The sequence below is a fragment of the Prionailurus bengalensis genome, chromosome E2, assembly GCF_016509475.1.
Source record: "Prionailurus bengalensis isolate Pbe53 chromosome E2, Fcat_Pben_1.1_paternal_pri, whole genome shotgun sequence".
Taxonomy (NCBI): Eukaryota; Metazoa; Chordata; class Mammalia; order Carnivora; family Felidae; genus Prionailurus; species Prionailurus bengalensis.
The window spans coordinates 3,696,142-3,710,842 of NC_057352.1; the positions used below are offsets into that span (position 1 = coordinate 3,696,142).

At 45.6% G+C, this 14,701-nt stretch overlaps 1 protein-coding gene across 1 annotated transcript; it reads right to left on the bottom strand.

Annotated features, from left to right (window-relative positions):
* Positions 1-331: 331 nt before the first annotated feature.
* On the bottom strand, positions 332-13,605 carry LOC122495219 (killer cell immunoglobulin-like receptor 3DL3). Its single transcript, XM_043600974.1, is given in 9 exon segments — positions 332-3,997; positions 4,095-4,147; positions 5,121-5,196; positions 5,198-5,226; positions 8,729-8,779; positions 9,616-9,915; positions 11,313-11,612; positions 12,852-13,142; positions 13,515-13,605. Coding segments are annotated over 9 exon segments (1,347 nt in total). The 3' UTR covers positions 332-3,841.
* Between the last annotated feature and the right edge of the window lie 1,096 nt (positions 13,606-14,701).

Here is a 14,701-nt window from a genome sequence, read left to right on the forward strand (position 1 = left end):
TGCCTTTCAATACACCAAGTATCCTGGGCCTCTCCCATCTTTTGGAAGACACCACTGACAGATTTTAAAAATAGTGAAAATGAGTCTTTAAGAGAAGTGACTTTGCCAAAGACACTGCACCTAAGAAAGCATAAAGCAAAATCTAAATGCTAAACCTCCAAAAAATATCCATCTCTGAAGCATATTTTGGACCCTTCAGGGGAGATGCTAGGGTTACTTGGTCACTTCATCCTGGGACAAAATGAACATGACAAACACGTTATATTCCAGTGATAGACAGATAGTGAATTTGCTTATTTGTCTGTAGTAACAGAGCGACAGAAGTCAGAACTTACTCTTTTTAAAAAAATTATTTTATTTTTTAATATGAAATTTATTGTCAAATTGGTTTCCATACAACACCCAGAGTTCATCCCAACAGGTGCCCTCCGCAATAGAACTTACTCTTGAGGGAAATGCGGGACTGAAAAGAGATGAGGGATATGTTTTGAGAAATGGCAAAACCTACTTTTCTTAGTATATTCTGATATGTGAAATATTTGATATTGTATATCAGAGGGTACATGGAAATGTTACTATACACACACACACACACACACACACACACACACAGAGTCACTGTCTAATAAAACATGGCTTTGTTGCTGTAAAAAATGAGTTTATCTCAGGGTATAACACATTTTCCAGGGGTTCATGGCACATTTTTCAGCTAGTTTTTGGAAATGGTGACCAGCATTGCATCCTAGACAAGGTTTTGCTTTTTTTTTTTTTTTTTCAACTTTAACATTATTGACAGGGTTAGATAGTGATTCTCTGCTGTGTGTGTGTGGGGGGGGGGGGGCAGGGAGCACCATCCTGGGCATTGCAGGATGTTGACAACCATCCCTGGCTTCTGTCCACTAGATGCCAGTAGAACCCCCTCCACAGTCGTGACAACTAAAAATGTCTCCAGACACTATTATAACGGTCCATGTGTGGACACAGCCACGTTGCCCCAGCTGAGAACCAGTGTCCTGTGTTGTCTGCTGGCATGTATGGGCTGAGGAACCAGAACTTGCTTTGGGACATTACTGAACTTCATGCATTCCACAGCATCCTTTCCTTGAGGAATTCAGGTTCTACAGAATGTAGACCCCACTTAGGGTCACAGAACCTAGATCATTCCAGTGGGAAGGCCTCTAGAACATCTTTCTAGGCACAAATCCCCAAAACCTTTCTTTAATCTTCTCTTCCCTGGGATCTCAACAGCCAACTTGTTCTCAGAATCAAACTTATCCCTAAACACCTTTTTTTTTTTTTTTTTTTTTTGCCTCCCAGGTGCCCTGGAAGGAGCTTCTTACTTCTCTACTGAGAAAGAGGACATTGTGGTCTGGGAGAAGGATTCGCCTTCTCATATTCATTCATAACACTGTAAGAGAAGTCACATGGAGACTTAAACTCTTTTCCAAATTCTTGCCTTAACCCTAGCATCCAAGCTGAAACCTTGTGTTCAAACTGAGGTTGTGGAAAACCTCAGTTGTCCATGTGATTGCTATGGGTCCATGCCCCAGTCTCTGGGGAGTTCCAGGTAACTCCCCCATGCCTCCCCTTGTAAATCTCAGTAGGACCTAATACACTTACTTTCCTTCCTTGGCTATTGTACACCTCTGTTGTGCAGAAACCAGGAGCCCCACAGAACAGACCCATGCACGGGTACTGTCTGTTAGGTCCTCTCATCCTTGTTCAGGTCCCTCTACAAACTTTTGATGATAGAGAAAGATGAACGACTTCCTTTCTCAATAATAGCTTTGGTTTCCCCGCAACATGTGCTGAACAAAAATATCTGACTTCCTGGAAATATTTTTGAGCCAAGCCCAAAGTCTCCCCTGGTTCCAAAACCCAAGTGTGTCTTAAAGCCCATACCTGGACCAATCCCCTAAATCCAAGGTATGATATATGTTTAAGGAGGTGGTTTCACCAGACAGTGGTTGGGTTCAGGGGTCTTCTTTTTGGGGCCCCATCATGGTCAACAAACACGCCATGTTTTGTGACCTTTGACAAGGTACTTAATCTCTTTGAATTTCCCTACTTAGGAAAGTGCAGATAACATGGAGCCCTGATAAATTTTACAGAAAGATTCATTGAAGAAATATATGTGAAACAGATTTTGTTGAAGAGGTGCTCAAAAATGTGAATTCCTGTCATTGCTGCACAGAAACCTGTCATTTTCACTGTTGTTCTCTAACAAGGTTAACTTTGATGCTAGTTCTGAATCCAAAATATTGCTGAGTCTCCCAAACTCTGATGTCTTAATTTCTTGCACTGTTTTGTTTTTTCCAGAATTATCCTGATAGATCCACATCCTGCTACTGGATTTCCTTGATTGAGCCTTGGGGGCAATCGTCTATACTAAATTGAGACATGGGGTACGTGGGACTCCCTAATGTGCCCTGAAGGAGTTAGCTGCAAAGGTGATGGGCGAGAGCCAGACTCCATGCTGGGGACACCAGCCAGGTGCTCTCTGGCCACCAGAGCTTCCAGTATCTCTCACTTGAGGATGCCTGGGCCTGCCCCAGCATGGCTTCCCAGATTCCAGTAAGATTGGGTAAATCTACCTGGATGGTTCTGGAAGGACATAAGAATGTGAGAAATTAAGGCATCAGAGTTTGGGACACTCACCACAACTAGATACATAATTGTGACATAGTCACACAATGGATTCTTACACAGGATGGAAAATAATTTTTCACATGCAAAGATGTGATGAAATATCAAACATATAATGTTGAACGAAAGGTGCCAGCCACAAAAATACATAGTATATGGTTCCATGTAGGTGAAATTCAGTAATAGCTAGGAAGAAAGATGATTAATAGTAGATAGATGGTAGCTTTATTTGTTTATAGTAGCATAGTAACGGAAGTCAGAACTTACCCACAAAAAGGGGCAAGAAAGTTTTCTGGGGTGTTAAGAATATTCTACATTTTGGCACAGGTGGTGGTTGCAAAGGTGCAAATGCGTAAAATTCTGTCGAACCACACACGTGAGTACTTTAAGCCAAAATTAAAGCAACAAGTGTTTAAAATGATTATCTGATGATAAATTTATTGGTGATTTTTCTTTTTTCTGTATCTATTTTCCAACTTTTATACAAAAAATGAATGTCTTTTCTGTAATGAGAAAAGACCATCAACATTAAAAAAAAAAAAAAAACATCTCTGACCCCCTAGTGTGTTTCACATTTTAGCCTGTGAGAGCAATACAGTTGTTTACCCTGTAAACAATGAAGAACAAAATTATTTACAGTCTTAGCCTGGGGACACATTACTTCACACTATACATCGTGTCTTAATTCATGGGTAAGATATTTGGTCCTGTCACAGGCAAATGGTCTTGGAGAATTCTTAATATCATAATTCTTGATTTTGGCAGTATGTAGATAATTCACTTTAAGGTGGAGTTATATAAATGGTAGCAGTTAAAGATAGCACTAAGTAAGAAGTTGACTCAGCATAATTACAGGGAGGTCTCTATTGACAGGGTCCAATGGAGCCAGACAGCAAGGAAGCCAAAGTCAAAATCAGTAGGGATCAGCTCCTACCCTTTACCATAGCAAACCATAGCACAGAGCAGGGCAGAGAACTTAGGGAATAGATGGTAGAGATGAGAATAACAAGGACAACAATCCTACGCATGTTTTCTAGGGAGTCCTGAGGTTTTTATCTCATCTTAGGGTGAGATGAATCTGAAGACATAATTTGTTGTTAGGACGGAGTTGTCAAGCGAGGTTTCAGAAAGAGCTATGGTGTCCATGGGTCTAAAGCCTCCTCAGGGTCTTTCTGGGTGTGCTCAGGCATAGGATTCAAGCCTTGATTGGCCTTACAAATTCCATGTATACACTGGCATCACTCGAGTGTTCCTTGGGCCCCTGGGAAGTGGGGGTGGTTTTTTGCTGTGTGAAAATGCAATGACCCAACTCTGTGTATGTCACCTCCTGTGCGTCTTCTGCTGGAGGATCCTGCATAATGGGAAATGGGAAGGACGGTGTGCACACATTTGTGGGCAGTAGGAGGAAGTGAGACTGTACTGAAGAGGGTGAGCTGAGGAGGACCTACCTCCCTACTCACCATTCTGTCCACCTCAGGCTCTCTGTTCATTATAGCAGCATCTGTAGGGAATAGAAGTCATCAAAAACACATGGAAGGGCATTTCTGGGTCCTCATTTAATAGATACAGATACCCATGCACAGAGGTGCAGTATTTTTTAAAATATAATTTATTGTCAAATTGGCTTACAAAAAATACCCAGTGTTCATCCCAACAAGTGCCGTCCTCAATGCCCATCACCCATTTTCTCCTCTCCTCCACTCCCCCATCCACCCTCAGTTTGTTCTCTGTATTTAAGAGTCTCTTGTGGTTTGCTTCCCTCTCTCTCTGTTTGTAACTATTTTTTCCCCTTCCCTTCCCCCATGGACTTCTGTTAAGTTTCTCAAGATCCACATATGAGTGAAAACATATGATATCTGTCCTTCTCTGACTGACTTATTTCACTCAGCATACACAATGGAATACTACCTGGCAATGAGAAAGAATGAAATCATGCCATTTGCAGCAACATGGATGGAACCAGAGAGGTGCAGTATTGCCTGGAATTACTACCAAAAAGTAGAGTCAGAAATTCTACCTCTCTAGGGGCGCCTGGGTGGCTCAGTCAGTTGAGCGTCCAACTTCAGCTCAGGTCATGGTCTCACATTTCATGACTTTGAACCCAGCATCGGGCTCTGTGCTGACAGCTCAGAGCCTGGAGCCTGCTTCAGATTCTATGTCTCCCTCTGTCTCTGCCCCTCCCCCGCTCATGCTCTATCTCTCTCTGTCTCTCAAAGATCAATAAACGTTAAAAAAAAAAAAAAAGAAATTCTACCTCTCGAAAGGTTCACAGACCCATCCCATTAATATCTCCCTATTTCCATTCCATTGATAAGGACGGAGGGCACTGGTGTTCTCTCTAGAAAACCTGACCTCTGTGGCTCCTGCCTTGAACCAGACATCAGCCTGCAAACAGAGAACTCACACCTGAGCACTCTCATCCTAGCTCCCTGCTCTGCTTAGATGGAAACTGGCCTCTTCTTCCCAAGACTCACTCTTTGTGGCATGGCACCAGTGATGAGTGAGGAAAAAAAGAAGGATGGTGAGGAAGATGATGGCCACTAAAGGGCCCAGCCAGAACATGCAAGTGTCTGGGGTTACCTGCAGGAAGATGTGAATCTAAGGAGAAAATCACAGTAGCTCTCCTTTATTGATTGCCTCCCATTTATTGATTGTTGGATAAATGCCTACAGTATCTCTACCTCAACCCTGAATCGAACAACGTTCTTTAACAAAAGAAAGACTAAATTCTTTAACAAAAGAAAAAGTTGAAACCAAAGTCAAAGTAAGTAGAGTTATTTTATGTTGTACAGGCAGGAAATGATAACAAAATGGGTGAGCAAGGGCTGCACAGTGCGATGTGTTTGCTTTGCGTGGTCTCATGAGTCATATATTAGGTTACTGCTCGTCTGATCCTCTCTACCAGCTATTCCTGAACATATTTTGTTGTTGTCCATTCACTGTCCCAACAAAACCAGTCCTTTTGGGAATTAAGAGGAAAGTTGACTCTTAATTAAGCACTCTTAATTAAATAGTGCTTGTTCCTGTCTCTAAGATTTGAACTGACTCAAAAGGGTATTGGTATTCACCTCCAAGGGATCTATCATATGTTCACAGATGACTGGACGCAGGGGTGAGGTAGAGGTTTGAGGTGAGCGGAATGGAGTGGGGCAATTTAAATCATGTATACAGCACTTTCTCTGTTGCAGAAGCATGTGAAATGCTTTCACGTTTTTGTCCTGACCTCATCCACACAGAGAACCTAAAACGGGGAGATTTAACCTCATTTTATTGTGGATAAAATAGAAGATAAATGAGCTTATCATACAGAAGTGGAAAAATGACTATTTGAAGCCAAGTGCCTTTGTCTTTCTGGTATACTATACTGTTACACTAAGCATCCTCATTTGTACACACTTCCCCCCGCATGATTCCTCTCTCCTGACAAGTATAGGTTTAGTTGCAGTGAAAATTAATTGCACAAAGAAATGAATGAGTCCAAAAGCAAGCAACTAGGAAAAACCAGATCCAACAGAACCTCCTCCAAATGGTTCTACCTCAAGAACATGTCTTGTATTTATCTACTTCATTCATTTGGTGTCTAACTTGGCACCACATTTCACCAGGAGGGTGGCAATTGCATTTTCTGTGGTCTCTTGGCTCCCAGTTATACGCCTTACAACCCATTTTCATATAAGTTACTATTAATCATATATGGATTCCCAGTAGATGCTTAGACGATTTGCAATGGGACCGAACATGTAGCACACATTCCTTGTTCCTACTCAGCTCCTTTATACAATCTTGTTCCTCTCTGTCTCCTTCCATTGATCTTGTCATTCTCTCCACCTCCCCTGCAGCATTTAGACTCTTCCTTGAGCATAAGATTATTCTCACCTTAGTGTCTTCTTGGGTGATAGCTCTGGGATATCTTTCCAACAATCTTCAAAGAATTAAACACTTCTTGTCATTAAGGTCATGACCTAATACTGCCCAAAATTGAGAGAGTCTCTGCCACTCACTCTAAACCATCCACAAAGCACTATCTATCACTTTATTTAAATTTTCATGTATAGTTTCCTCACAACTGATCATTCATCCATTCATGCTCTCATTTTCTGCCCTTCCACTTAAGCTGCAATACCAGCTTACCAAGATGCATTCCCAAGGCATCCTGTTTACTATTGGCAGTAGGCAGAAGAATGCATCCCTCAAAAGTTCCATGTGCTAATTCCCATAACTTGCAATTATGTCATGTTACATGACAAGGAGGAACTATGGTTGCAGATGTAATTAAGGTTGCTAATCCACTGGCTTTAAAATTGAGAGGTTATCCCAGATTATCTGGATGGCCCCAATGTAATCACAAGAGTCCTTAATAGAGAAGGAGATGTGATGAAGGAAGGGGGGGGTCTAAGTGGTTCAATGTGAGTTAGACTTGACCAATCATTGTTGGCTTTGAAGATGGAGGAAAGGGACCATGAGCAGAGGAACATGGGCAGGCTCTAAAAGCTGGAAAGGCAAGGAAATGGATTGTCCCCCAGAGCCTCCAGAAGGCACACAGCCTGCTGCCATCTTGGTTTCAGCCTCATGAGACCCATTTCAGAACTATGAACTATAGAACTATGAGATCATTTTATCAACTGTGTTGTTTTGGGGCGCCTGGGTGGCTCAGTTGGTTAAGCGTCCAACTCTTGATTTGGGCTCAGGTCATGATCTCACGGTTTGTGAGTTCAAGCCCCACATTGGTCTCTCTGCTTTCAGTGCAGAGCCCGCTTTGGTCCCTCTGTGTCCCTCTCTCTGCCCCTCCCCTGTTCGTGCTCACTCACTCTCTCACTCTCTCTCTCTCTCCCTCTCTCTCTCTTTCTAAAAAAAAACAAAACTGTGTTGTTTTAATGTACTGAGCTTGTGGAAATTTGTTATAGCACCAATAGGAAATGACTACCTATGGCATATCCAGCACATGGACATACATGTGCACTGGAACAGTGCATGAACAAATAAATGAAGGAATCACATGTATGGGTGAGAGACTGGGTTCTGAGTTCTCCCTCACTCTACTAAGCATATCCGTGTTGCATTCTGACAGACAGGAGCTCATTTCTTGGCAAATGGAACTTCTCTAAGCACTACCTACCCCCACCAGCTGTTCTCTTCCTTTCTCTCCTCCAAGATCCCATGAATCTTGTGGGGGGCCGGGCCCCAGTGCCAGGCTGAGACCGGGTCGAGCAAAGGCTCCCTGTCGACTCAGCCAACCTGGTGGTTCCCCCTGCCATTCATGTGGGAGGCCGGGCCCCAGTGCCAGGCTGAGACCGGGTCGAGCAACGGTTCCTTGTTGACTCAGCCAACCCGGTGGTTCCCCCTCCCATTCCCCCACTTTCAAGGGCATATGAAAGCCTTGTCAAGGCTGAGAAAGTTAATTCCTGAAGCCTGTGGTCTGCAGGTGTTGGCAGTAATGCTACCTCCCTTTTTCTACCCTGAGTCAGATAGAAACAAACATGGGAATTGTGTTTTGCTAGCAATCTTATCAACAAGGTCTTGTTGTGACCAGTCTAGAAAATTCACAAGAAACACAGAACTAAATGTTTTGGTTGGCAGCGATTATGTGAAACCTGATTATTCTTAGAATGACCTGATCCATAAGAGTCTAATATTATAAAAGATTATGTATAGCAACAATACAGCCATCACTTGGGCCGTCAGCCCAGGGGACCCTCCTGTTCCCAAACTTTCTCTTCTCTCTTTTTTTCTTACATTCCTCTACCCTCAGGACCCTGATATCGGTGTTTGTTGTGCCGGTCGCAACAGATTCTCATCTCTACTTAGGAATGGGGAAAGAGCAGGTATGGTGTTATTCCTGGCAAGTAGATCAGGTTTATTTTCACTCTCTTCTTTTGGAGGAGGTCTCTGCTGCAGAAAATTAGAGTTTAAGAGTCCTCACTGGCCTCATGCTGACCCCAACCCCTTCTGCCATTGTAGTCTGGGGATCAGAAAGGCATGGTAATGGGCCCAAGATCACAGAGCTGGAAGGTGGCTGAGCCAACACTCAAACCCAAGGCTTCTCTTTGTCTACAAACAAGGATAAAAGAGATCCTTCACTTACCAGTTTTGGAGTTTGGCTCTCTGTATGGAAGGCAACTACTTGACAGGTTTCCTAGAAGACAAGTCAGGAGAGAGGTGGGGATGTGGAGTTGCCCATATTCTACCCACCGAAGCTCATTGCCATCTGACGCTGAGTTCCTGGGAGCTCTTGGGACCCCTCCCCACAATCCCTGGGGACTGAATCCCTGAGACTTCAAGATGCAGAGAGAAAACAGAAGAGGTTGGGGATGAAAGGGGCCTCTACTTAAGAGGAGGTTTCTTCAACGTTTTTTTTTGTTTGTTTGTTTTTAATTTATTTTTGGGACAGAGAGAGACAGAGCATGAACGGGGGAGGGTCAGAGAGAGAGGGAGACACAGAATCGGAAACAGGCTCCAGGCTCCGAGTCATCAGCCCAGAGCCCGACGCGGGGCTCGAACTCACGGACCGCGAGATCGTGACCTGGCTGAAGTCGGACGCTTAACCGACTGCGCCACCCAGGCGCCCCAAGAGGAGGTTTCTTGATCTTTCCCCAAAGGCACCTGTACCACCTTGGAGATCTCTCTGTGGGTGGGAGGTCAGGAGGGGCTCCTGGGAAATGAGTAGTGGTGAGGGGCCAATGCAAGCTATGATATCCCCAAACTGAGCCCCTTTTCTCCCCCTCCTGGGCCCGCCTTGACCCCTTTCCATCTTCCTCTGTACACAGACCCCCCAGTGTGGGTCTCTGTGCAAGATGCACAGGAGGAGGCTGGAGGTGAGTCCTCAGTCTCTCCTTCCCTGTTTCTTTATCTATGTTTCTCTCTCTCCAGAACTCCTAAGCATCCTCCCATTATCAGTAGGACACCCTTCACATATAGCCCTCAGATATATCCTGAATCACTGGGCACAGAGCAGGTTGTGTGCTTCCTCACCTGTGACAGAAAGGTACAGTGGGTCACTTGGGCCTGACCATTCACAGGGAGAGGAGTTGAAAGAGCCATGGCATATGTAGGTCCCACCCAGGGCTGGTTTTGCGGGACCCAGAAGGAAGTGGGCCCAGGATGCACCATCGTGCCTCTGCCCCTCAGCCAGCTGGTGCCCACGGAGCTGCCCGTCCCTGGGTAGATGGTACACATCAAAGTTGCTCTCTGAGCAGCGGGACAGGGTCATGTTCTCTCCTGAACTCAGCACAGCACCCAGCTGGGCCCAGAGAGAAAGTTTCTTATGTAGACCTGGAGGAAACGGAGGCAGTTCAGTTAGAGAGGCTTTTCCTTGCTCACAGTGTACTTCACACCTGGACTGTGAATTCTCTTTCCCTGTTCCCAGAGCCTAATGTCCACTTTGTCCCCTCGTGTCCACCTCTCTATTTCCTGTTCTTGCCTTCCTCCATCTTTCCCCTTTTTGTGTTGGTTTACTCTCTCTGCCTCTGTGGGATCTGTCGGTTTGATCTGTCTTTTTCTTTCATGAGTCTCTTATTTCATCTTGTCTCTTTCTGCATTATCTATCTATCTATCTATCATCTATCTACCATCTGTTTATTATCTATTATCTATCTATCTATCTATCTATCTATCATCTATCTACCTGTCTGTCTCTATTACCACCATCTTGGTGACTTTCTCTGCTTCTATATCCCTGGTTCTCTTTTGGGATCTCTGTTATCTACCCCACATTACCGTCTTTCTCTATCTTTGTGCTCCCGCTCAGGTCTCTTTTAGGGCTTTTATCTGTCCCCTCCATCTTTATGTCTACTTCTCTATCCCTTTTTCTTTCTTCTGTTTTATGTGTCACTGAACCAGTGTCTATCAATCTGTCTGTCTCTCTCTGTCTCCCCTCCATTCTGTGTGTGTGTGTGTGTGTGTGTGTGCACATGTACACATTGCATTTCTGTGTCTCTTTATATGAAAGACTTTATATGGCCATTGATGTACATTGACTCTGCTTTCTCTCTGATTGCATCTTTCTGTGGGCTTTGACCTCAGTAATCCTGTAGCATCTCGAGCAACCTTGAACATTGGCCCAAGAAACAGCTTTGGGAACCCATAAAACATACCACATATAGGAGCTAGTGACTGTCTCCTCCACCTGGGACCATAGTATCCAGGGTCACATTGTGGTTCAACTACATGGGATGAAGTCATGTAGGAGGGAATACCACACCTGTGGGTGCCACATGAAGAGAGGACCCAGGGCCCATGGGGAATCAGCCTGAGAAAGGCCAACCTGGCCTCAAAACTTGGTCATATACGTGGTGTGTCTTTAGGTTCTCCTGGTAGAGAAGAGGGTGTGGAGAATAACTGGAAACCACGTTCTAAACTGTCCCAGGTTTCTGAACAAAGTCAGAGTGGAAGGGCACCTGTCTCTGATGTGAATGTACCCATCTGTGTCCCTTCCTTCACTCTTTGTCTCCACTACTGACTCCCTATTTCTGCCCCTTATCTGTCCTTTATGTTATAACTAATGGTTTGTACTGTCACCCTTCTGTCATTGTCTCTCTAGGTGTAGCTCTTGCCAAGGCTATCTCTCTGCATAAAAACCCATGTGCGTGTCCCTCATCACCACCCGGGGCTTCCAAGTCTTAGAACACCCTGTCTGTATCCCAAAGAGGATGGGAGCAGGACATTCTCACCTGTGATCATGATGTCCAGGAGGTCGCTGGGGGTAGACCACTCATAGAAGGAGTGATTCAGAAAACCGAAGCACCTGTAGGTCCCTGCATGGGCAGCTGTCACAGGACCCATGATGAAGCTAGCATGGGAACCCTCACGATGGGACTGCCCAGGAAGGTGCCAAGGGGCCTTGGATAGCTCCTCACTGTGAAGAACAAAGCTTTCAAACTGGATCTCTGAGCAACAATGCAAGGTCATGTTCCCTTCTGATTTCACCAGGGGACCTGGCTGAGCTGAGAAGGAAAGTTTTCTGCAGACTCCTAAGAACATGGACATTGTAAGTTTACAAAGAGCGACCCTGCCTCACCCCATTCCCTGGGACCCTAAATGAGTGAGGGTGCCCCGTGTCTGTATTTCGCCTCCTTCTTTGTGTCTCTGTGTCTTTTTCTGTCTGCATGTCCCCCTCTGTCTCTGCCCCTCCTTTGCTCTGTTTCTCCATCAGAAGAAACAGCACCAGATTCCATTACCATTGTTCTCATCCTTGACACATTAACTGTTGCCCCTGTTTCCCATAGACCCCTTTTCTGCTTTGTATGGTGGGGGTGGGAGAATGACACTGCAGCCTGCATTTCCAGGCTCTTTTATCAGACCAGTTCCTGCTCTGTTTGATGAGTTGGAATCCCTGGTAGGAGACAGGAATTAAGCAGTAAAGCAGGTACCACAGTAACTCCCAGTGCCTACCAAGCCTGTGCCTAGTGGGGATGGGCACATCTTCTACCATGTCTGTGACTTCTCCAAGGCCCCAGCTTCCACAGAGCAGTTTGGGAACACTCCCCCCAGTATGTCACTGCAGTCTAGTGGTGGCATCAACATCCTGCCCTTACCTATCGCTGGGAGTAGCTTCACTTTCCCTGTTTGGCGTCCTAATTTGTTCCTCACCTAGGTATCTTTATTGATTACCTGTTGTTGCTGTAATAAATTGCTACAAACATAATGGCTCAAAAGAGCACCAATCTGTTGTCTTATAGTTCTGGATGTCAGAAGTCCAACATGGGTCTTATGGGCTGGGATCAAGGACAGCGTGGACAGGACTGTTTCCTTCTGAAGGCTCAAGGGGAGAATCTGCTCCTGTCTTTTCCAGCTCCTAGGAGCTGCCTGTATTCCTTGTCTTATGACCCCTTCCTCCAACGTCAGAGCTAGCAATGGCTGGTGGAGTCTTTTTCATGCTGCATGACTCTGAAGCTCATTCTCCTGCTTCCTTCTACCCTTATAATTACAGTAAGTCCGCCTGGATAATCCAGGATAATCTCTCCATCTCCAGGTCATCGGCTTAATGACCTTCATTCCATATTCAACCTTAATTGGCCTTGGACTATTCATTGATTTGGAGTATTATGGTGTAGACATAATTGGGGGCCATTATTCTGCCCACATACATTAAACGCCCTTGGAGCAGCTCCTATTGTTATAATTGGACCTGACTGACACTCCCACCAGGAAACTCTGAGATTAGGAAGATCAGGACAGGAAATAGTTCCTCTAGAGAAGCACTCTCTGACCTGTGACCACAATCAACAGGGGGTCACTGGGTGGTGACCACACAGAGGAGGAGCCAAGGTAGGATCCATGACATCTTTAAGTTCCTGCATGTGCTGGGGTTACAGAGCCAGCGAGGAAGCTGTCCTGCAACATTATGCTGTGGAGTTCAGGAATGAGGGCACCAGTAACCTTGTATAGTCTGAACGTGCCAAACCTGCAATGAGAGTGACACTGAAGAGTCACACATTGTCCTTGAGGAACCACTGGGCTTGGCCAGGCAGACAGGGAGGAGCACAGCACAGGAGGACCACCTGGGGGAGAAGGAAGCACAGCATTGGTCTCCTCTCCCTAAGCTCAGAGGATCCCCCTCCTTCCATGTCTCTAAGGCTCCTTTCCAATCCAAGGGTGCCCATGCCACACAAAGACTCCCCACACCACAGAGACACGGCATCTCTTACAAGTAACCTGTTGACCGAGAATTCTGAGTGAGCACTGAATAGTGGGCTCTTAGTAGGTGTTGATAGTGTGAAGTTTGTTACATAAAAGAAGACAAAGTAGACACTGAAGAGGAGAGTAATGACCTATGTGAATGCCACGTCAGCGAACACATGAGGCATGTTACACGACAGAGCCATGTCAGAACATGCTGGAATTCCAGGGGTTCTGGCATGTGGATTTTGTACCTCTGCCATGGAACAATGTCAGCAGCAGCATGGGGCTCCTACTCTCATGGGCGTGCTGAGGAGCTTTAGTGGCTGTCTTGTCCTCAGACATTCTGTTATTCCTGTCACCTTTTGCATCCCCTGCTCTACAGATGGCTTCTCCCAGACATCTCAGCTCTGAGCAGCAGTGTCTTCCAGATGGCTTTAGAGCATGGCTCAGCCAAGGAGAACAGAGTCTAGGAAGGGTCTCTGGACCAGAACTAAGACTAAGGTTTCCCGGGGCCCCCACTTTCTATTTCACAAGAGATTCTCCCATAAGGCCTCCTGCAGTCAACCCATCACCCAACCTCGTGTGCCATCTGCCCTCCTGTTATAGGTATACTCTTATCCTGAGTGCATGGCAACCCAAGTTTTGGAGGGAAAGACTCACCCACTTGTGCCCAAATCCTTTGGATGAAGAACTCTGGAAAGAAAGACTCATGATAGGTGGTCCATCTCCATAGAAGACTTGGCCTCCCACTCATTCCCCTGCCTGGCCTGAGCCTTACCATCAAGGTCCACCTTGCCTCCAAGGGAGCAGTCTTCTGTGGGGATGCCCAGCCTTCCAGGCCAATATTTCCAACATAGCGTCCCCTCCCTTCCTCCCCTTCCAGGACTTACCAAGACATGCCAGGCTGATGACTATGGGTGGTATGGCACTGCTTCTGCTGAGCGGTGACCCAGCAAAGTTGAGAAGTACACAGGATGCCATGAAATGGGGCCCAGCTCATGTTTATAAGTTGACTGCAATAAGGAAAGGTGATGCATACAGGCTCTTTTTGCTTTGCTTATGGGTGGTGCAGGGCGGGGGGGGGGGGGGGATGGGGTGGGGTGGTTCAGCTTAGGGTAAAGCCAGGCTTCCTGGAAATTGTTCAGAGCTGTTGTGTCGCATCATTTACTGTGGTCAGACTTGAAACACAGACACAATCCCTCATACTCAGAATGATGAAATGATAGTTTTTTTTTTTTTTTAAAGTCTAAGCTACAAAACCTTCATATGTAATGTGCAACATTTGTAGTAGATACTATCATAAAAAGAATTAGGGCCCCTGGGTGGCTCAGTCGGTTAAGTGTCCGACTTTGGCTCAGGTCATGATCTCACGGTTCGTGAGTTCTAGCTCCGCGTTGGGCTCTGTGCTGACAGTTCAGAGCCTGGAACATGCTTCAGA